This window comes from Coenobita brevimanus, unplaced genomic scaffold (assembly GCF_032717465.1).
Source record: "Coenobita brevimanus isolate Jiangsu-jjx unplaced genomic scaffold, ASM3271746v2 jjx.HiC_scaffold_2752, whole genome shotgun sequence".
NCBI lineage: Eukaryota > Metazoa > Arthropoda > Malacostraca > Decapoda > Coenobitidae > Coenobita > Coenobita brevimanus.
In genome coordinates this window covers 406,756-426,268 of record NW_027643711.1, presented here as the reverse complement: position 1 = coordinate 426,268, position 19,513 = coordinate 406,756, and the positions used below count along the sequence as shown (strand labels likewise).

Genomic DNA, 19,513 nt, shown 5'->3' with positions numbered 1-19,513 from the left:
GGAAGGGAAGGGAGGAGAGGAGGGGCGGCAATAACCATGGCTGTCAAGGTCTTACTTTATCTTGATTATGGATTAATATTTGATTTTGGGAGAGCTTAATTAATCATGATGTCAATCACATCACTGATAATGGGTTTTAATTTAAAACTGTTTTCACTTGAAGCGAGAGAGTAGTTTGTTGTGTCATAGATGAAGTTGGCACCTTTGCAGCTGAACTGTGGCTTCATAAGATTCTATACAACAGCCAAAGCGTTAACCTAATGGTTCATATTGGCTAAACCGAGATGAAGAGGAGTTCATCAGCACTATGGGTATCACACAAGGCTGCTGCTCACGATGGAAAGACGATTTGAGGTCATAGCAGAGCGGGGTCGCATAATTGGACTCCGAGAGAGTGGAATGTCCATCCGTGATATAGCCAGGACCATGGGGTGCTCTACGGGGAAGGTTTCACGGTGGATCAGGAGGTGAGCCTAAAAGTTATACTCTCCATTTCAGTCCCTATGGCATATCGTTTTTTGCAAATATCTTCAACACAAACATTTGGATGAAAGACATTTTGGCACCGCATTTTTGAGACCCTCCCCTAATTTGTGACACTACAGTGCATTCTCAAGTGTGTATAATAAAGGAGTTTACTTATGGTTATTAAGGCGAAGCTGGCAAGAGTCATGTCGACATTCGGACAGGGGAAGACCTCCCTCTCTCCTTGCCTTCCTCATCCGAACCCCAGCCATCACCATCACGTTCCGAATGTTTACACCTGGCAATGCACTCTAGTGTCATAAATTAGGGAAGGGTGTCACACAAGCTGTGTGAAAATGTCCTATTCATCCATATGTTTGTTTGGAAGATATTATCGAAAAACAATATGTCATAGGGTCTGAAACGAATAGTAATCCACGGGTAATAATGGGATCAATTAAGGGGAAACTATCTTGTTAATACATTTAGGTCTACTGAATCCTCCAAACTATGTCACGAAACAGATCCCTTACTAGGAACAATGTGGTCGTCTGTTTCCTGGTGTAGATTGAACGAAACAATAGCCCAGCAATTTACCAGCAAGAGAGGCTCCTCTTAAATTGCTGTGGGAATCCAGTGCTAAGATATTTCTACAGCTCTTGATGCGAAAGTGCTAGAGTACAGAGCTCCATATCTTCTCGGAACTTGAACAGCATGTGTGGAATAACTGCAAATCAATATCTATTGTGATGTATATTTTTCATGTATTAATCTTCTTTCAATGCATTCATGCCGATATTTCCCGTATGATTTATAGTAAATGCTGGTAACACAGGTGGCACGAAAGTGGCAACTTGGCTAATTTGCCAAGGGGAAGACCACCACGCTGCACTACACCTGCCCAGGACCGTGATATTGCCGCTTCAGCAGAGGCACACCCGCACACTAACGCTGTGGCCATCCGTGACACCCAACACCTCAATGCCAGTGTGTGGACAGTGCGACGGCGACTTCACGAAGCAGGCCTGCATCACAGAGTTCCTGCACCGAAGGATCGTCTCACTCAGCAGCACCGAGATGGGAGGCTACAGTTTGCCAGAGAGCACATTAACAAAGACAATGATTTTTGGGAGCGTGTAATCTGGACTGATGAGAAAACATTCAGCTCTACAAATCATGGCCAGCTTCACTGTTGGAGGCGCAACAATACTCGGTGAGTATAGTTTTCGTCAAATTAAAGAATGCTTGAAGATTATTTAACCAAACATGCATTCTGTCATGATTGTTTAGCTGAGCAACTTGCATATATAAAAACTACCATAAAACTTTTCTTCCAGATACGACCGCCAGAATATCTATGAGGAACGCAGGAGTGGTCACCAAACTGTAAATGTTTGGGGTTGGATAAGCCACCATGGAATGGGTGATATGCATCATATACAGGGTAGATTTAATGCACAAAGGTATGTGGAAATCCTTACCCACGAATTCGTACCATCTTTTGCCAACAGGAATCACCCATTTCCAGAGGGCCCGGTATACTTTGTGCACGACCGCTGCCCTATCCACCAAGCCAGGGTCGTACAGGAATGGTTCAATAATCATCCACAATTTCAACTGTTACCGTGGCCCAGTAAAGGGGCTGATTGCAACCCCATTGAAAACATCTGGGGCTCCATGGTGAAAACATGGATCCCTGGTGAGGAAAGGACGCCTGCTGAACTCCTAAATCACGCCAAGGAGGTGTGGAAGACATTCAGAGCACAGCCGGAGCTCGTGAAGCGCCACACAGGAAACATGCAGCGGAGACTTCAAGCTGTGATTGACAGAGAGGGTGGATGGACAGGATATTAATCACGTGAATATTTTACTTGCAGATTTTGTTGTTTGTATCTATCCGTCCATCTATAATAAGATCATGTTCCCTTACAAATACGCATTAATGCACACCAAAACGGTAATTGTTTTGGTTGGTGCAAGTCTATTAATTCTATTTCCCTACATCAGTCGTAACTATATAACTTTATTGTAACATGATGCATTTTTTTTCTCCACAGTCTGCTGTCAATGCATGTTTCCGTCTTGGCTCATGGCAGAGTGCCGAGGCTCTGTCCTTTACCTCCCATGGTCGAAAGCGGCAAGTGGTTAGAGTCGTGGCTGCAGCGTGAGACCTGAGCTATGATGTCTATGATGTTTAGTGCTAGCTGGATTCATTACAGCATGGAATGTATTTACTAATTTAATAATCTTGTCGACAATTGTAAAAATATTGCATTTAACATAGCTGTGTAATGCTTTCCTTCATTTTCCATATAAGTAGTAGTTATAGTGTTACATTATTTTGGAACATATAAAATACTTTTCATACCGGTATGAATGTCTGACATCCTTCCACAATCTAAATAAAATGTTAGTTCCATTATAAGATATTGTGTGGTGTCTCCTCCTGATACGATTTCGTTATACAGGCAGCTCTCCTATTGTCTGATCTATTTACTTCTTGTCATGGGTTAAAGATTTTTTATAAATGAGTATCTACAAGTATAAGGCATCATACAGTATATTAGTATAATGAATGACCTACTCATGACAAACATCTTGTTTGCACCATAGAGACCTGTTTGTTGCATGATCCTCTGCCCTAGTATAAACAGAAATTAACTTCAAGCAAAGTTTTAAGCATGGAAATCCCAGGCAATTTAGATGATGATGATGATCAGTCAAAGCAGGTGGAGGGAGCAGTGGACGCACACACACACACACACACAAATCAAGTATATTGCCAGAATGGGTTTATTGTCTAACAAAACTCACTCCTTATACAGATGTTATGCCTGGCAACCACCTTCTTACTCAGACAGCATAGAATGTTGGCGGCCCCTCGCCTCCCATTCCTCTTACCACCAGCCCCTACCCCCAGAGTCTCCCATCTCCTTTCTTTCTCTCTCCTCCCCTCCACCCGTGCCAAATTATAATAGGCTTTTCTGTCTCCAAAGTATCCCTCCCCAGGTGCGAGTTCCATTCGAGGGGTTCATTGGTGAGAGGTGAAACTGGAAGGGGTTCAAGAGGGAGGGGTAACACCTGTTTGAGCGGTGTGGTGGAAAATATTGGGGAATGAGGAGAATAGTAATGTAGTCATAAGCCAAAGGTGAAGAAAATATGTGCACGACGGGTTAACACTTGTCTGTGATGGTTCTGGTGCCCAACAATTAATGGATGAACATTTTAATAGGTTGATTGTGCTCGTCATTCAGGATGTCAGCATAAATATGTCTTGCTATATGTCATCAGACTCTAGCCATGATTATACACATTTTTTATCTTGGGAATGCTAGGGATCAAAAGCATATGAAACCGAATTAGATGGATTTCACATTTACAAAGCTATGTATTGATTTTTAGTTAAGTCATCATACGTCAGTATTTGTTCGATATTACAACTGTAATGATTACAATTTCTTTAATGAATGGGCTATTTTCAGTGCTTAATGTGTTTTAGCAATAATTATTAATAATATAAAATACGAGAACCACAGGTATTCATGTTTTTTATGATAAAAGAAAATTGTGAGGAACGGAGTGAGACAAACCCTCTTGCAGAATATAAGCTCATTTCTGGTGAAGTAAGGGTTTCATTCATGTGAACCGCAGTTCCCTTCTCTCTCTCTCTCTCTCTCTCTCTCACACACACACACACACACACACACACACACACACACACACACACACACACACACACACACACACACACACACACACACACACACACCAGGAATGTTGCCAGAATGGGAATAATGACTAACAAACTCTTCAATATCAAAATGTGATGCCTGGCAACCACCTTCATTCTCAGACAGCCAAGACTGTTTCTCCCTCCCCTTCCACTCACCAAAAGCTCTCCCCCTGCCCCCCTTCCTCCCCAGCCTACCATCTCCTTTCTTCCTCTCTCACTCCCTGTCCCTCTTCAACTCGGCGTAGCCATTGTGAAACTTTAGGTTAACGATTTAGCTCTTGCCTTGATTCTTATGAAGCCACAGTTGAGCTGCGAAGCTAGCCATATCTTCATGTGTAATACAATATATTGCTCTCTCGCTTAAATGGAAAACAACTTAAAGTTACAAACCCATTACCTTATCAGTGATATGTATGACATCATGATTAATTAAGCTCGGCCAAAGTCAATCCTACATCCTTAAGATAAAGTAAAACCTGGACAGCCATGGTTACGCCTCTCGTACCCTCCCTCCCTCCACCAGCCCCTCCATTCCCTCCCCCCCTCCCTTCTTCCTCTCTCACTCCCCTCCCCCCCACACCTAGTAACTAGTCGGGTAGAAGCGACCCAGAGGTGTGTGTGCTGGTGTCTCCATTTCATCTGCTCGCGACTGTACATTCCCCCACGACGACCTTTCCTACCCTTCCCCGACTTTCACAAACTACTCTATGACAACGACCCTGTATACATACTGGGCGACCTAAATGCCAAACATCCAGCCTTGGGAGACAATTATGACAATACAGTAGGACGAAACCTAATGACATTCATTAACGCAGGCACAGCACTGCATACTGGCCCCAACTTCCCAACCTTAATCCGCCATAATAGTGCCACATCACCTGATATCATCATCACCAACAACCGTGCCCATCATCACACCTTCTCTCAACCCGGCCCTCTAACTTCATCAGATCACATACCCATCGTATTCACCATCTCCACCTCACCTATACATATCCCTGCCACACCCAGACTCAACTACAGACAAGCTGACTGGGACCTTTTCAGAAGGACCTCTGACGCCTCCCTCCCTGACGTCCCCTCCCTTGACAATCAGACTCTGGAACACATAGACACTGCACTTGAGCAGTGGCTTAAAGCAGTGGATAGTGGCATTAAAACTGCTATCCCTACAACAACATCTAAAATTATTAGAGCACAAAGACCTTCCCTAGAACTGCATGTACTCCAGACTCACTATACAAGACTGCACAACCTTGCTGAACGACAGGGACTGACATACGACCAATATCAAGAATATCGACAGCTTCAAAGAGACATACAGACACTGTGCAGACAGCTCTGCAATGACCAATGGAACCTTAAAATCACCCAGCTGACAGAGAAATATCCTGACCCAACCAAGTTCTGGCGAGAAGTACGTCTTCTCAAAGGAACAGACAAACGACCCACCCCTTATCTGATTGACCGCCAAGGACGTAAAATACATGATACCCAAGGACAACTGACTCTTTTTACCAACCTATGGCGTGACATTTTTCAAATATCTGACGACGAAAATGACGATTTTGACGAGGACAACGAACGAATGGTCCTTCACTTCCTCAATGACAACAGAGACAGAATCCTCCCCCATGACACAGCAGACTTCTCCAGACTAATGAACAACCTTCTCACTAGACGAATCATAATAGACGAAATTAAGACAGTAGTCACAAAAACGAGGAACACGGCCCCAGGACTGACAGGCATTAACAAACAAGTTATCATGGAATGCTCACACTCCATGATAGAAAGACTCATCGACATTTTCAACGCCTCCCTGTCCGCGGGATACTTCCCTGACAAACTTAAAGAAGCCGTAATAGTAATGATACCTAAGCCAGGAAAGACTGACACGACACCCGAGAACTATAGACCAATCTCACTGCTCGAAGTACCAGGAAAACTGCTTGAAAGGATCATCAACAGAAGACTCCGACTTTACCTAGAGACAAACAGACTTCATAACCCCAGACAGTACGGCTTCAGACCACAAAAAGACACAAACAAAGCCATAGCCCTGACTTACGAGACTATCGCCCAGACCCTGTCGAGACGGGAACAGTGCTGTCTCGTCCTCAGAGACGTAAGCAAGGCCTTTGACAAGGTCTGGCATGAAGGACTCAAATACAAACTATTACAACTAGAACTCCCTACCATCCTCGAGAAGTTTTTATGCGACTTTGTGACTGACCGCACAGCGAGAATTAGACACAAGGACCAGTTAGGCGACGTTATACAGCTCGACAGTGGGGTGGCACAAGGGAGCGTCCTCTCCCCCACCCTATACATTCTTTACACTAGAGACACCCCCCCCACCTCCAGACTGCCTAGACATAATGTATGCTGACGATGTGACTCAAATAGTGACTTACCAAGGACGGTCCAAACTCATGATGGCCAGCAAAGTAGCCAGAGAAATCACCAGAATCAGTGATTATGAGAAACGATGGAAGATCAGGACTAATCAACAGAAATTTAAAATAATTCCATTAGCACAAAAATACATGGAAGAAATCATTGTGGATGGTGAGCTACTAAACACAAGCAATGAGGGAAGCCTGTTAGGCCTCACAATAACTCAGGCCGGGATCACAAAACATGTAAGGGAACGAATATGCAAGGGGAAGGCAGCACTGTCCACCCTCTACCGTGTTAAAACGCTAAATAGAAAAATAAAAAGCCACCTCGTTAAAGCCTACATTCTCCCTTTGCTAGAATACCCTCCTGTGCCACTGGACACTATATCAAACACCCAAAAACTAAAACTACAAAGAGTATTAAACAAAGCTCTGAGATTTGTCGAAAACGACCATCACCCCTTCAACTATATCACAGAACAATTACACAGCATGCACAAAATAGCTGCACTAAACATCCGGATGCACAAGAGGGCAGGAAAAATCTGGCAAAAACTAGAGGAGACCAGAGACCCAAATTACGAGGACATCACCAACAAAGAATAGGGGAGGATGCATAATTGGTTCCCCAGGTCCCTCTTAAACAGAAATAGACCGCCACCAAACCCAATTTATACGTCCCTCTAACGACAACCCCTCTCATTATATATAATAACTAATAATACAAACGGCAGCAACCAAGCGAAAGACCACGTTACCCTATATCCCATACACCTGCCGACCTTGAACTGACCGCACCAGACCACCACTACTGTCAGGAGACAGTTGCACTGTACACTCATTCCCTGCCCACTCCTGAGTGAATGCACTCCGTCGTCCGTTGTGCTAGCTCCTGAAACCAAAATGTAAGGAGCTGTCACATCTGATGGCGGGGTCGTGAACGTGGAGTGGGTTGGGAATAGACATTGCCCATGCACAGCCTATGCCTCGTGCACCCTGCTGAGTGCCATGGGGAGGAAAGATAATTTCTATCCTTCCCCCCCCATTTCCTTTAATACTAAAACTCCTCCTTTCCATGAATATAGAGCCTGTGAAACAGAGAGCAGCAACCCACCAAGACAGCAGAACCCACAAAAGCCACATAGAAAGGCACCACCCTTAGTAGCGCCGGGGTACAAACTATGGCTCTTCACCTTCATCGATATATCTACCCTTGTCTGCACATACACAGAGTGACCGCTGCATAGGACCAACAGGAACACAGCATACACAAAAAATAAAAACTAAGCCACAGCAATGGGGACGGCCTCCAATCTTTATACCTCCGACTGTCTTTCATATTTCCCCACTTAATCTCTTCTAATCTCTCCCTCTTCTTTCCCCCCACTTTTCTATGACGAAGTGAAGTGAAGTGCGGCCACTCGCAGCCCACCTCTCGCCGAGGCAACACCTCCACCGCTATTCCCGGCGGGACCAGCTCTCCACAGCAGCCGTTTCAGCTGAAGGACGGGTCTGTCCTCTCCACCTACGGGAGTGCCCTGGTCAGCCCACCAGGAGGTTGAGGCTCGTCCGCCCTTTCCATGGCCGACCACCCTCCCTCCGCCACTACCTTGACCGGGGTTGTGCCCTTGTGTCCACCTGGACTGGGCCTTCCCTCTACGCTTCCACCTGCTGCTGTGGAGAGCTGGAGCGAGTGAATGGGGGTTGAGGGCAGAGTTCGGAACGCTTCTATCAGAGCTTCGGCGCCCTCACCATCGGCGCCGTTTAGTCTACCATGCTCTCGTCCCTCTGTAAACATTGAGCAGCCGGCCGCCAACCACCGCCGAGTCGTTTGGGGATCCACCTGAGCATGCCGGCGCCCCTTCCATCGGCGCCGTGCAGTCTACCGCTCTCTCCCCTCGCCTCGTCGATCATCGGGCTGTTGCCTCACCACCATCGCCTCGTTCCCTTCCTCTGCCGCCCTTGCCCTGTCTGCCAGTCTGCCGTCCGCGCTTTGCCCCTTCATTGGAGCTGTTTTCTGCATTTTCCTGACGGGCTCTCATGTTTGCCCGTTCCCCACCACGTTGTGGGGAGAATATTTCAACAACAACAACAACGTCTGTGCGGCGACTGGACACAGTCCAACGACTCCCACTATCATACACACAGACTCGGCTTCGGCCATTCACACCCTTCGCCAAAACGCTCACAAAGACAACATTCACCTAATATACAACATTCTCACCACCACCCAAGCTATCCGCAATGCTGGGGGATCCGTTACCATAAATTGGATCCCTAGTCACGTAGGCATTGCAGGCAACGAAAAGGCAGATCGAATAGCAAAACAAACCCTAGAAAACCCCAGCATTGATTTTGTAATCTCCACGAGCCTGCGCCAAGTCAAGCATGCCATTAAGACCAGGGCAGCCAGATTAAATAAAGAAGACCACCGCCTATATGTTGAACTGGGTTCCCCCTCGGCTAGATGGTACTCACTTGCCACACGCTACAAACCACCGCCAATCACAACTAGATCCAACCTTACGATGCTCAATCGTCTGCGCCGCCTTCGCCTGGGCTATAAATGCTACGATGAAATGGTTCCAGATGCATCACTTGGTGACGACGCCCAGCCAGAAGCACGCGTGTCTCGACCGCTCGCTCGCTCAGCTCTCACTCTGTGACTCCCTGCCTTATCAGCTGCTAACGACTTTGTCGGCATGTGCTACCCGCCCACTTATCACCTCATTTCATAAACTTCACCCATTCATCACCTCATTAATAAAATTCACTCACATCATTCCTCCTACCTCTTTTCCTGTCTTCTTCTAATTTCTCTTTTATTACTAACCCCTGCTCTTTTGTGAATTCGGAGATACTTCCGGGACCCCCCCACTACCTTGTTGGGGCCACGGCCATAACAGTAGTCGGGGGTCCAGGAGATATAGCCGTGCACCTGAGAGACTCGGCCTTTTTTGTTCTCCTACTTCCTTCCCATCTTGCTGGTGATAGATTGGCTAGGACTTCGGTCCTAACAATCTGGAACCACCCTGCTCTCACAACAAGTTTAGTGATCAGGGTAACGGCGCCAACACCTCATCCTGCACACCCATTGCACCCCGGGATCTGTGCAAAAGTGTGGTGATTGGTTTCTTCCCCCTCTTTTATTAACGTCATGCGCTACACTCTCCCCCTCCCCCCCCTTGATTAATGATGGCTTTCTCAGTTAAGTTTAAATGTACCCTCCCCTCCCTGCCTTCAGACCCTGGTCAGACCTTTTTTTGCATCACTGAAACTCCCTTTGTTAACCTTTTTTCTAGTGCAAAAGATAAAATCATTAAGATCACCTTGGCCTCTCAGACTCATCTAGATTCATACCTCTCCCCCAGTAACCTGCCCAAATACTCCCAGGCTGGATATGAACTGATCTCAACTCCTGAGCTAAAAGCTGCCTGTACAATAATTGCCCGTAATGTTACCAAATATGTTCTCAGACACACCGATGATGACCTCATGACTGAACTGTCCCTGAAAAACGACATTCACGCCACCCACATTGTTCGCTTTGACAATTCAAATAACATCAAGATTCTCTGTGCTTCACCTCAAGAGGTACAGAAACTTCATTCACACGGTGTCAAAGCGTTCAACACAATCATCCCACCCAGCAACCTTAGACTCGAACAGTGGTTTGATCTTGCTCAATGCTTTAAATGTTACCAATATGGGCATCCAACTAAATCATGCAAAAAAACTCAAATATGTTCAAAGTGCTCTGCCCAAGGTCACTTCCATACAAACTGCACTAGCACTACTACTAAATGTATCAATTGTGGCGAAGGACACATTGCAATCGCCGGAAACTGTCCTATTAGAAAAAATCTGCTAAAGGACTTAAGGGCTAACTGCCAGCCTGCACAGCATAACCCGCCTCAATCATACACAGCACCCCAACAAACTTCATCCACCATGTCATATGCCCAAGCCACTCAGAACTCACAGCCCCCAACCCAAGCATCCACCACTCATCCAACACCCCCAACACCACCCCTCCCAATCCATCTTCCATTTCACCCTTCCCCCCCAACGTTACCGCAGTTGTCATGTCCGCCCTAGCCCAAGCTCTGTACTCTGATGTGCCCTTTGCATCCCTTATCAATGATGCTCTAGCCGCCAACAATATGTCCACCATTGTCATCCCCCCTTCATGGCACACAGCCAAGAAATCGCCCCACATCTTCACCCCCCCTTCACAGCAAACTGGCAACACCTCAGTCCCTCCTACCTCACCCTCTCCCATCCCCTCCACCTCTCATTCGTCATCTCCCTGCACTTCCAACCCACCCACCACACCCACTCACCCTAAACCTCATCCCACTCCTGCATCCTCAAAACAACTCCCATCTTCCCCCCCTCACCATCCCTCCCCTCCTGCTGATTCACGTCATCCTAACCAAATCACCCAGCCCCCAACCCCATCTCCCTCCACCAGCACAACCCCCAACCAACCTAACCCCATGCCCCCTCCACCTACCCCAACCACCCCCCTCACCTGCGATCGAGATCGCAGTGTCTCTTGCAAACGCAAGGCGGGTGACTCTCCCGAATCCCCCTCCTCCCACCCCCCAACAGTTCACACACATCAATCACGCTCCAGAAAACGCAGTGCCCCCCTTCCCAAAAAGAGAACCCCATCCTTCTCCCCTGCCTCACCCACAAATACCACATACATAGCCCATTCAGATTCAGTTCAACACGATCACCATCATGCTTAAAATCATCCAGTTTAACATTAGACACTATTACGCAAACAGGCACCTACTTACTCAACTCATTCACGAACACGACCCAGACATAATATTACTCAACAGCACTTGCACCAACAACACCAGAAAAATCAAACACTATGGCTACACTACACTTCAAACCGACGAGGGTCCACACGACGGAGTTGCTATCGTGATTAAAGGCACCATTAAACACGACTTCATCACAACATGGACACACAGACATTTCCTTGCAGTTAAAACACACACTACTCTTGGCCCCCTCATAGTCTCCACCACATACACCAGACCCAACACTGGCATCCCCTTCACAGACATAAACAGACTCTTCAACAACACTGCACCAACACTATTCATTTCAGATCTAAATGCACAACACGGGACATTCCAACACAGCACAACCAACAATCATGGAAGACAAATGTTCAACATATACCAACACAAAAGATTAAATTTCCTAGGACCTGATTTTCTCACAACATTTACACCTAGGGGATCAGGTAAGCCAGATCTCATCTTCACCAACAGATCATTTAACATTTTTCATCACCACATCACCCCCGGCCCCATGTCTGGGTCTGATCACATCCCCATCATAATGTCCATCTCCACCAACCCGATCCTGATCCCCAGTACACCACACTATGACTACCTACATGCAGACTGGGATGCCTTTACACAAACCCTTTCAGAACAAGAATACACCACTGACTATGAGGGAAAACACCACACGGACATAGAAGAACAATGTAAATATCTACACACGTGCATACTTAACACTGCCAACATTACCATACCCACAACCACACACATACCTATACACACATTCATACCATCCATACGAACACAACGACTCCTAGTGTGTTACCGTCGTCGGTTTGAACTAAACAAAAACAACTTAGGCCAAGTACGGTTCGACCTATCACACCTTCGGACACATGTAATCAATAGCCTTGAATCCGACCACAATGCACACTGGCGACGCCTCATACAAACTGCTCAACAACACAGGAAAACTAAACCCTGGGAATTCTGGAAACACATTCGCCGACTCAAGGGCTGTAACTTACCTACAGTAAGAAAATTAATTGCTAACAACAGAGAAATCACAGATCCCAGGGAAATCACAAACACATTTAAAAACGCATGGCAACAAGTATACCACCCTAACCCTCCTCATCCTGCCGCAACACGTCACATAAGACATATAGAACAACACCTTCACACTATCCACGAACATATCACACCAGACGCAAACATACACATAAATAATCTAGACATACATAACCCCCTCACTGCTCCCATACTAGTCGAAGAAGTCAAGTCTATGCTCGCTAGAACTCCAAAGAAGGCGCCGGGTGCCACAGGCATCGGACATCACATACTCAAACACCTCCCAGACACATTCATAAATGCACTTACACACTTATACAACGCTGCCTTGGCATCCGGCTACTTTCCGGACTCGTTTAAGACCGCGACAGCTACTCTAATCCCTAAAAAAGACAAGACAACAACAGACCCTTTAAACTTCAGGCCCATTAGTTTACTAGAAGTGTTAGGAAAAACTTTCGAACGAATCATCAACATTAGATTACGGCAATACTTAGAAGACGAAAACCTTCTTTCCCCCAGACAGATTGGTTTCAGACCTAGACGATCCACACAGGACGCCCTAAACATCATCACCAATTACTTACATATCAATCAAAACATCCGCAATGCATACAAGACAGCCCTTATTACTCGTGACGTAAAACGTGCATTTGACTCTGTTTGGCACGCAGGCCTGAAGTACAAAATCTGCGAACAATTCAACTTTCCTTCACTCATTAAAAAACTACTTTGCAATTTTCTAGACAACCGCACAATGCGCATTAAATTTAAAAATAATTACTCAGACTTTTTCCAGCTTCACGCAGGTGTACCTCAGGGCTCCGTCCTTGCACCCACCCTCTACACACTCTACACAAATGACATCCCCACCCCACTACATGACGATTCACTCACCATTCAGTACGCAGACGACATTACTCAACTTGTACGATCAACGACAGTTGACGGAATTACGAACAAAGCGAGCGTAGAGCTGGATCGAATTGCACGATGGGAGCAGAAGTGGCGGATTCAAGCGAATCCCTTGAAATGCACAGTAACATATTTTCGTATTAAATCAGCCAACCCCCGCCAACTTTTTCTAAATTCGCGTGATCCCGATCGCGTTCCCATTCCCATTAGGAATACTTGCACCGTACTTGGTCTTACATACGATAAAAACTTCAAATTTCATCATCACATACGAGGTAAGGCAGGCGTGGCTGGCACTGCACTCACACAGATATACCGCTTTCGTAGTGCAACACCATCAACTAAATTTCATTTGTATAAAGCACTGATCAGACCACTGCTCACGTATTCACCATTAAGTCTATCTCTTTCGGCCAAAAGCAACATTCTAAATTTACAGAAAGTTCAAAATAAAGCCATACGTTGGGCACTGAGCATACGGTGGGATGATTTTATCACCAACATACACTCTCATGAACGCGCCAACATTCCACCCATCAACACTTACCTTCACCACCTACAACAAAAACAAATCACCAAACTCACCGACGTTCACACTGACTTCATCGACTTTTTCACCCGGATCACACCCCCCACACGACCTCTAGCCAACCTCTTCCACCCTGACGCAAGACCTCCACCCACCCCATTGTTTACTTAATTAACACTAATTTATTTATTATTGATCCTGTCATTAATTAATTCACACCCAGCAACTCATTTTTAAACTTAAACCACCCCTACACCCACTATCAAATCACGGCAGCCACGCATTCACACGCCATCCTCATATCCAGCACCCCCGACCCCGACCTTGACCACCCCATCAAGATAACCACCTTCCTCCACCCCTCCCCTTTCCTTATCCCCCTACCCAAGCCCCCTAGGGCTACAACACCTTACCCCAACACCCCTATCCTACCATCCTATCCCAGGCTCCGGAGCCGGAAAAATCAGATGAACCTGAGAGGCAGCCAATAAGCCAATGCTTGGCAGAGAAAGCCGTAGCGACTCACTCCTCCCTCCCTTAAGTAACAATGTGCACGTGCGAGACCCCACCCCCCCTCCCCAACACCAAACACACGCACGTTGGGTTAAGCCCCGACACTCTTTCTCTTAGTCTAAATTCTTCCTCTCCTACTATAAAAAAAAAAAAAAAAAAAAAAAAAACATGCACATTACACAATGCAACCAGGAACCTGATCTCTCAGTAAGGCCGGGAGAAAAAACTAAGGCCTAGTTCCTGCCACCACGTGTTGTCGTCGTCCTGGTTGCATTACACTCATCACACATATACACAATCATTCTTTACCTTCCTTCCTTTCCCCCCCTTTTCTATACGTCATTGTATTTGTATTGTTCCAGATGACGAAACCCCCGAACCTGCATGTGAACACTGCCAGGAGGCTCCACTTTATCCCCTCCTGCACTATCTTCTCAGATGCCCAGCCACATCCCTCATCAGGAAACGACCTCTTCCTAACCCAGTCACTCCCAGAACTCACGAAGCAGCCAGATCCATAAACTCTTTACGTAATGCTGCAGCCTACGTCGTAGCCACGGCCCCACTCTCAGCACTGACTGAGGTGGTGCGCTCTGCACCTCCTCCCACCTAACGTGCATATCCACTGATATGCAGGGTATGTATGTGTGTGTGTGTCTGTGCGAGTGTGCGTGCGAGCATGTGTGCATATGCATATATATATACATGTGTGTATATATGTGCATATAGTTTTTAAAGTCAAGAGACTGCTCCTGCAGTCTTCATCACTTACTTGTCTCTGCTTAAATCACTGACTGGGCTAACATATGGCCCGGCCCCTTCCACTTCAACGAAGGAAATCTTCAACAAACAAACAAACATGTGCGGCGGTGCCCATGTCGATGTCATGTCATGTCATTCTGCCTCAAGCTCTCGCACCGTGCACATCTCCCAGAAGAGGCCTCCGATCTTCCACTAGCCAGTGGCTGACACCTCACTGCGCTCTGATTGGATGGCGCCGGATCTGCTTCCTGATTGGAGGGGACGCGATCCAGCAGAATACGACAGTTTTCCAACTGTCTCACAGGCTTGTTTTGTTTGTTTGTTTGATATTTGTCCCAGTTTCCTGGGACACGGGCAAACTGAGAGCCCGTCAGAGGTGCGCACTACTTGCGCAAACTTGCTCTAGCGAGGTGGAGGATAATCCTTTACTGTAGTAATCAATATATTTAAAGGAGCACGGGCAACAACGGCTGCAGCGTCCATAAAGACGTCACCAGATTGGGCAAGGGGCGAGTCCAGCTCAGACCTGAGCATGGTGGTGGCTGGGCAGTCCAGAAGATAATGAAGAGGGGGCTCTTGACAGCTGGACAAGCAATGGGCACATGGGTCTGGCTCCATACCCACAATTTGCTTGTAGCAGAGAAACCCAAGACGCAATCTTCGAAGCCGGACTACAATATAATTAGGTAGACCTGGGGGGGGCAAGAGGAGGGAATAGGACGTGGCAGTAGCATACCATTTTGCAGAGCAAGAGCCCTCCGTGACCCAGAGCTGATGGTCCTCTAGGGATAGTCTTCCTATGGTGGCAGTGAGAGTGTGGATGAGGTGCGAGGGACTAGGGCGTAGTGGAAATGTGATGTCTGGAAGATCACAAGCTGAGCGCGCAGCGTGATCAGCACGCTCATTGCCACTGATTCCCACATGTCCCGGGGAGCCAGTGCAGGTTAATCGTTGCGCCCCTACGGACAAGAAGTGATGCGAATGTATGGATCGCTGTTAGGAGGAAGACGTTGTCATGCAGCGAGAAAGATCGTAATCTCTGAATCGAGGAAAGAGAGTCTGTGTGGATTATGACTCGGTTGCGACGATGGTAGTGAGCATGGCGCAAAGCACCCAGGATGGCCGCAAGTTCCGCCTGGAAAGCGGATACACCTGAGGAGAGTCGCCAAGCTTCCACTATTTGGCCAGAGACAAAGGCCGCTCCAGCTGCGCCATTAGGGGAAACAGAGCCATCAGTGTAATAGATGGCTGAGTCTGGTGAGGCCAGAGCTGCCACCCTACTAAGACCCTCCTGACGAAGGAGTGCTGGTATTGAGGAGCGAGGTTTGGCCTCCGATGGACAAAGTATATTAAAAAGAGGAGGATCCCATGGCGGTGGATCAACATATCCGGAAAAGGGGGAGTCAGGGTCTTGACTGAGGCTCGCCGCAGCTCCCAGTCCATGGATGACAGCGGCCGTGGTGCGAGCCCAGTCACGCTGAGGGGCCGGCTCGGGTGGGCGGCCGAGAAGGCGTTTTAGGAGGGCAGTGACGGGCAGGTGAGGCAGGCACTGGATCATCTTCAGTGTGACGATTGCCGCTCGTAGCATAATGCGATGGGCCAGAGACGGCACCCCGCCCTCCATTCGCAGATTTACAATCCGGGTCCAACGTGGAGCACCCAGCATGATGCGGAGTGCATCGTTCTGGATGACCTCCAGAGATCGAGACACTGGTGGAGTGAGACCAGTTAGACAGATGGCACTGTAGTCCACCAGAGATCGGATTGCGTGAATGTAAAAGGTCCGGAGGACAGAAAATGATGCCCCCAAACTCCGCCTGGAGAGGTATCTGAGAGCAGCCATTCTCACAGGCAAATTAAATAGGAAAGCAGTACTGCAGTGTCTCCAGCTGCGATGAGGCCTATCTCTCTTCTCAGCTGCATCGCGAAGACAGCGGAACGCCTCGTTCTCTCTCGTCTTGCTTGGAAATTAGGCCCGCTGCACTCGCGGCTCTTTGCCTACCTCCCTGGCAGAAGCGCCGTACAGTGTCTCGCCTCTTTTCTTGGCGAGCTGAAACATGGCCGAGGCTTGGCAGTCTTCCTTGATGTGGAGAAGGCGTTTGAGTTAGCTGTCCCTGAGGCAGTACTCTCGGCACTTGTAGCCAAGGGCGTTCGTGGCAGGACTCTCTCCTGGCTACGTAACTACTTTGATGGACGCTCCGCCAGTGTACGCTTTCAGGGCAGCTCTCTCCTGACCACCCCCACATCAACGGGACACCACAGGGAGGTGTGCTCAGTCCCCTCTTGTTTAACCTGCTCATTGAACAGCTGCTCTCGACCGACTTCGGAAGAGGTGTCACCCTCCTCTGCTATGCAGATGATCTCGTGCTTGTCTTCTCTCGTAGGAATTGTTACGATCGTGCCCCAGCTGCTCTAACCCGCCTCCATGACCGATGCTGTGAACTAGGCCTTAAGATCAACTCTGACAAAACAAAATGCATGCCCTTCGGGATGCGAGCCCCAGAATATCCACTCTCACTCGGAGGGCAACAGCTCGGCCTGGTTCTCAGACATCGGTACTTGGGAGTGTGGTTTGACAGCCGCCTGACATTCTCTATGCACGTTAAATACCTGCGAGAGAGAGCCGCCCCTCGAATCTCTGCCTTGAAGGCCCTCTCCCACAGGAATCTCGGTGCCTCTCCACGTACCCTGAGAGCATTCTACATACACGCGATACGTTCACTTGTTGACTATTGTGCGGTGTGCCTTGTGGGACTTTCTGGGGATCAGGCCCGCTCTCTTGAAGTCCTGCAAAACACTGCACTTCGTGTGATGTTGGGTGCTCCGGTGTGGACACGCACCGAGAATCTAAGGTTGGAGAGTGGACTTCCTCTCTCAAACACCGAATCTGGAGTCGTTCGGCAGCAGCTGTTGCACAGCTCTGCAGATGCAGGCCTCAATTGCCTGTCTCTGCTATGCTACAACATACCCTAAACAGGCCCCTGAATCAACATCGTTCAAGGAGGGACTGGGCACACTCTGCTGTGACCGTCCTGCACAACCTCGGTTTAATTGACGCCCTGCAGGAGGATCTGACCTCCCCCACCCTGACTACTCACCTCCACCACCATGGCTGCCTCCTGCGATTCGAAGTCTCGCCCCTCTAGCACCTTCCCGAGAGCCTCTTTGCCCCCAGTGTTACGGCAAGAAGCGCTCAGAGGGATGGCACCTCTTCGTGTCCCAGGAGCAGTTGAATATTACACTGACGGGTCAGTCACCGCTGATGGGTCGGCGGGTGCTGCATTTTACTGTGAGGGCCATGCCGAGACATGGAGGCTCCCTACAGGAGCCTCTGTGCACGAGACAGAGCTTGTTGCAATCCTTGGCGCTCTCAGAGACGCCAGCCAACATCATCACAGGAGAGTAATTATACATACAGACTCGCTCTCGTCTCTGCATAGTCTTCGTGCACGACGATTCACAGACAATGTAGCCTTGCTGACCTCCATTCTTGCTGTGGCTGACACCATTGCACGCCGCGGCACTGACATTCTTTTGCATTGGATACCCAGCCATGTGGGTATCCAAGGTAATGAGCTTGCAGATGCTGCGGCTCGCAGCGCCACTGCTCGGCCCAATGTAAACTTCCACCTGCAGCCCAATCTCGCGAGAATAAAAAGAAAAAGCCTATAACTCCATCACAAGGCTCACTCGTGAGGATCATGAAGACCAGGTCGCTGCTGGCTCACGCTCAGCCTCGTGGTTTGCACGAGCAACTCAATATGAGCCGCTCACTGCCCCCTCTCACACCCCCAATGCTCTCATAGTAAGACTCAGACGCCTCCGCTTAGGTTACCCTTGTTACTCTCAAATATCAGGACTAGATCCTGACCCATGCCCTCACTGCCACCAGCAAGATGACTGGCCTCTGCTCCACTATCTCACAGACTGCCCTGCCACTGCCTCCTTACGACTTACTCTACGTGACCGTCTCGTCAGACGAATAGCTCGCCATGACACCGCAGCTGAAATTGTTGCACTTTCCCCTATCCCTTCCCTACTCTCTATTGTCTCTTCTTACCCTCCGCCACGCTAAAAAAAAAAAAAAAAAAAAATAGCACCTCTAGTTTACTTTCATCTTCCTCGCCTGTGTCCATCTGTCGCCATACAGAGGACACACGACTTATATAAAACATGAAAACATCTGCGGGCTCTACACCCTGAGCCCGGGTCCATCCTAATACTAGGTGGACAAATCTAAACAACAACAACAACTGCAGTGTCAAATCCAACCCTCCCCTTACCAATTCACGCCGATGTTGAACATCCA

At 48.0% G+C, this 19,513-nt stretch overlaps 1 protein-coding gene across 1 annotated transcript; it reads left to right on the top strand.

The window, feature by feature from the left end:
- Positions 1 to 18,312: 18,312 nt before the first annotated feature.
- Positions 18,313 to 18,876, top strand: LOC145390036 (uncharacterized). The gene has a single exon (XM_080265117.1). The coding sequence runs from the start codon at positions 18,313 to 18,315 to the stop codon at positions 18,874 to 18,876; it is 564 nt and encodes a 187-aa protein (XP_080121243.1).
- Positions 18,877 to 19,513: the final 637 nt, after the last annotated feature.

Coding starts and splice junctions, on each gene's coding strand:
- LOC145390036 (XM_080265117.1), top strand. CDS start 18,313: ATGGCTGCCTCCTGCGATTCGAAGTCTCGCCCCTCTAGCACCTTCCCG.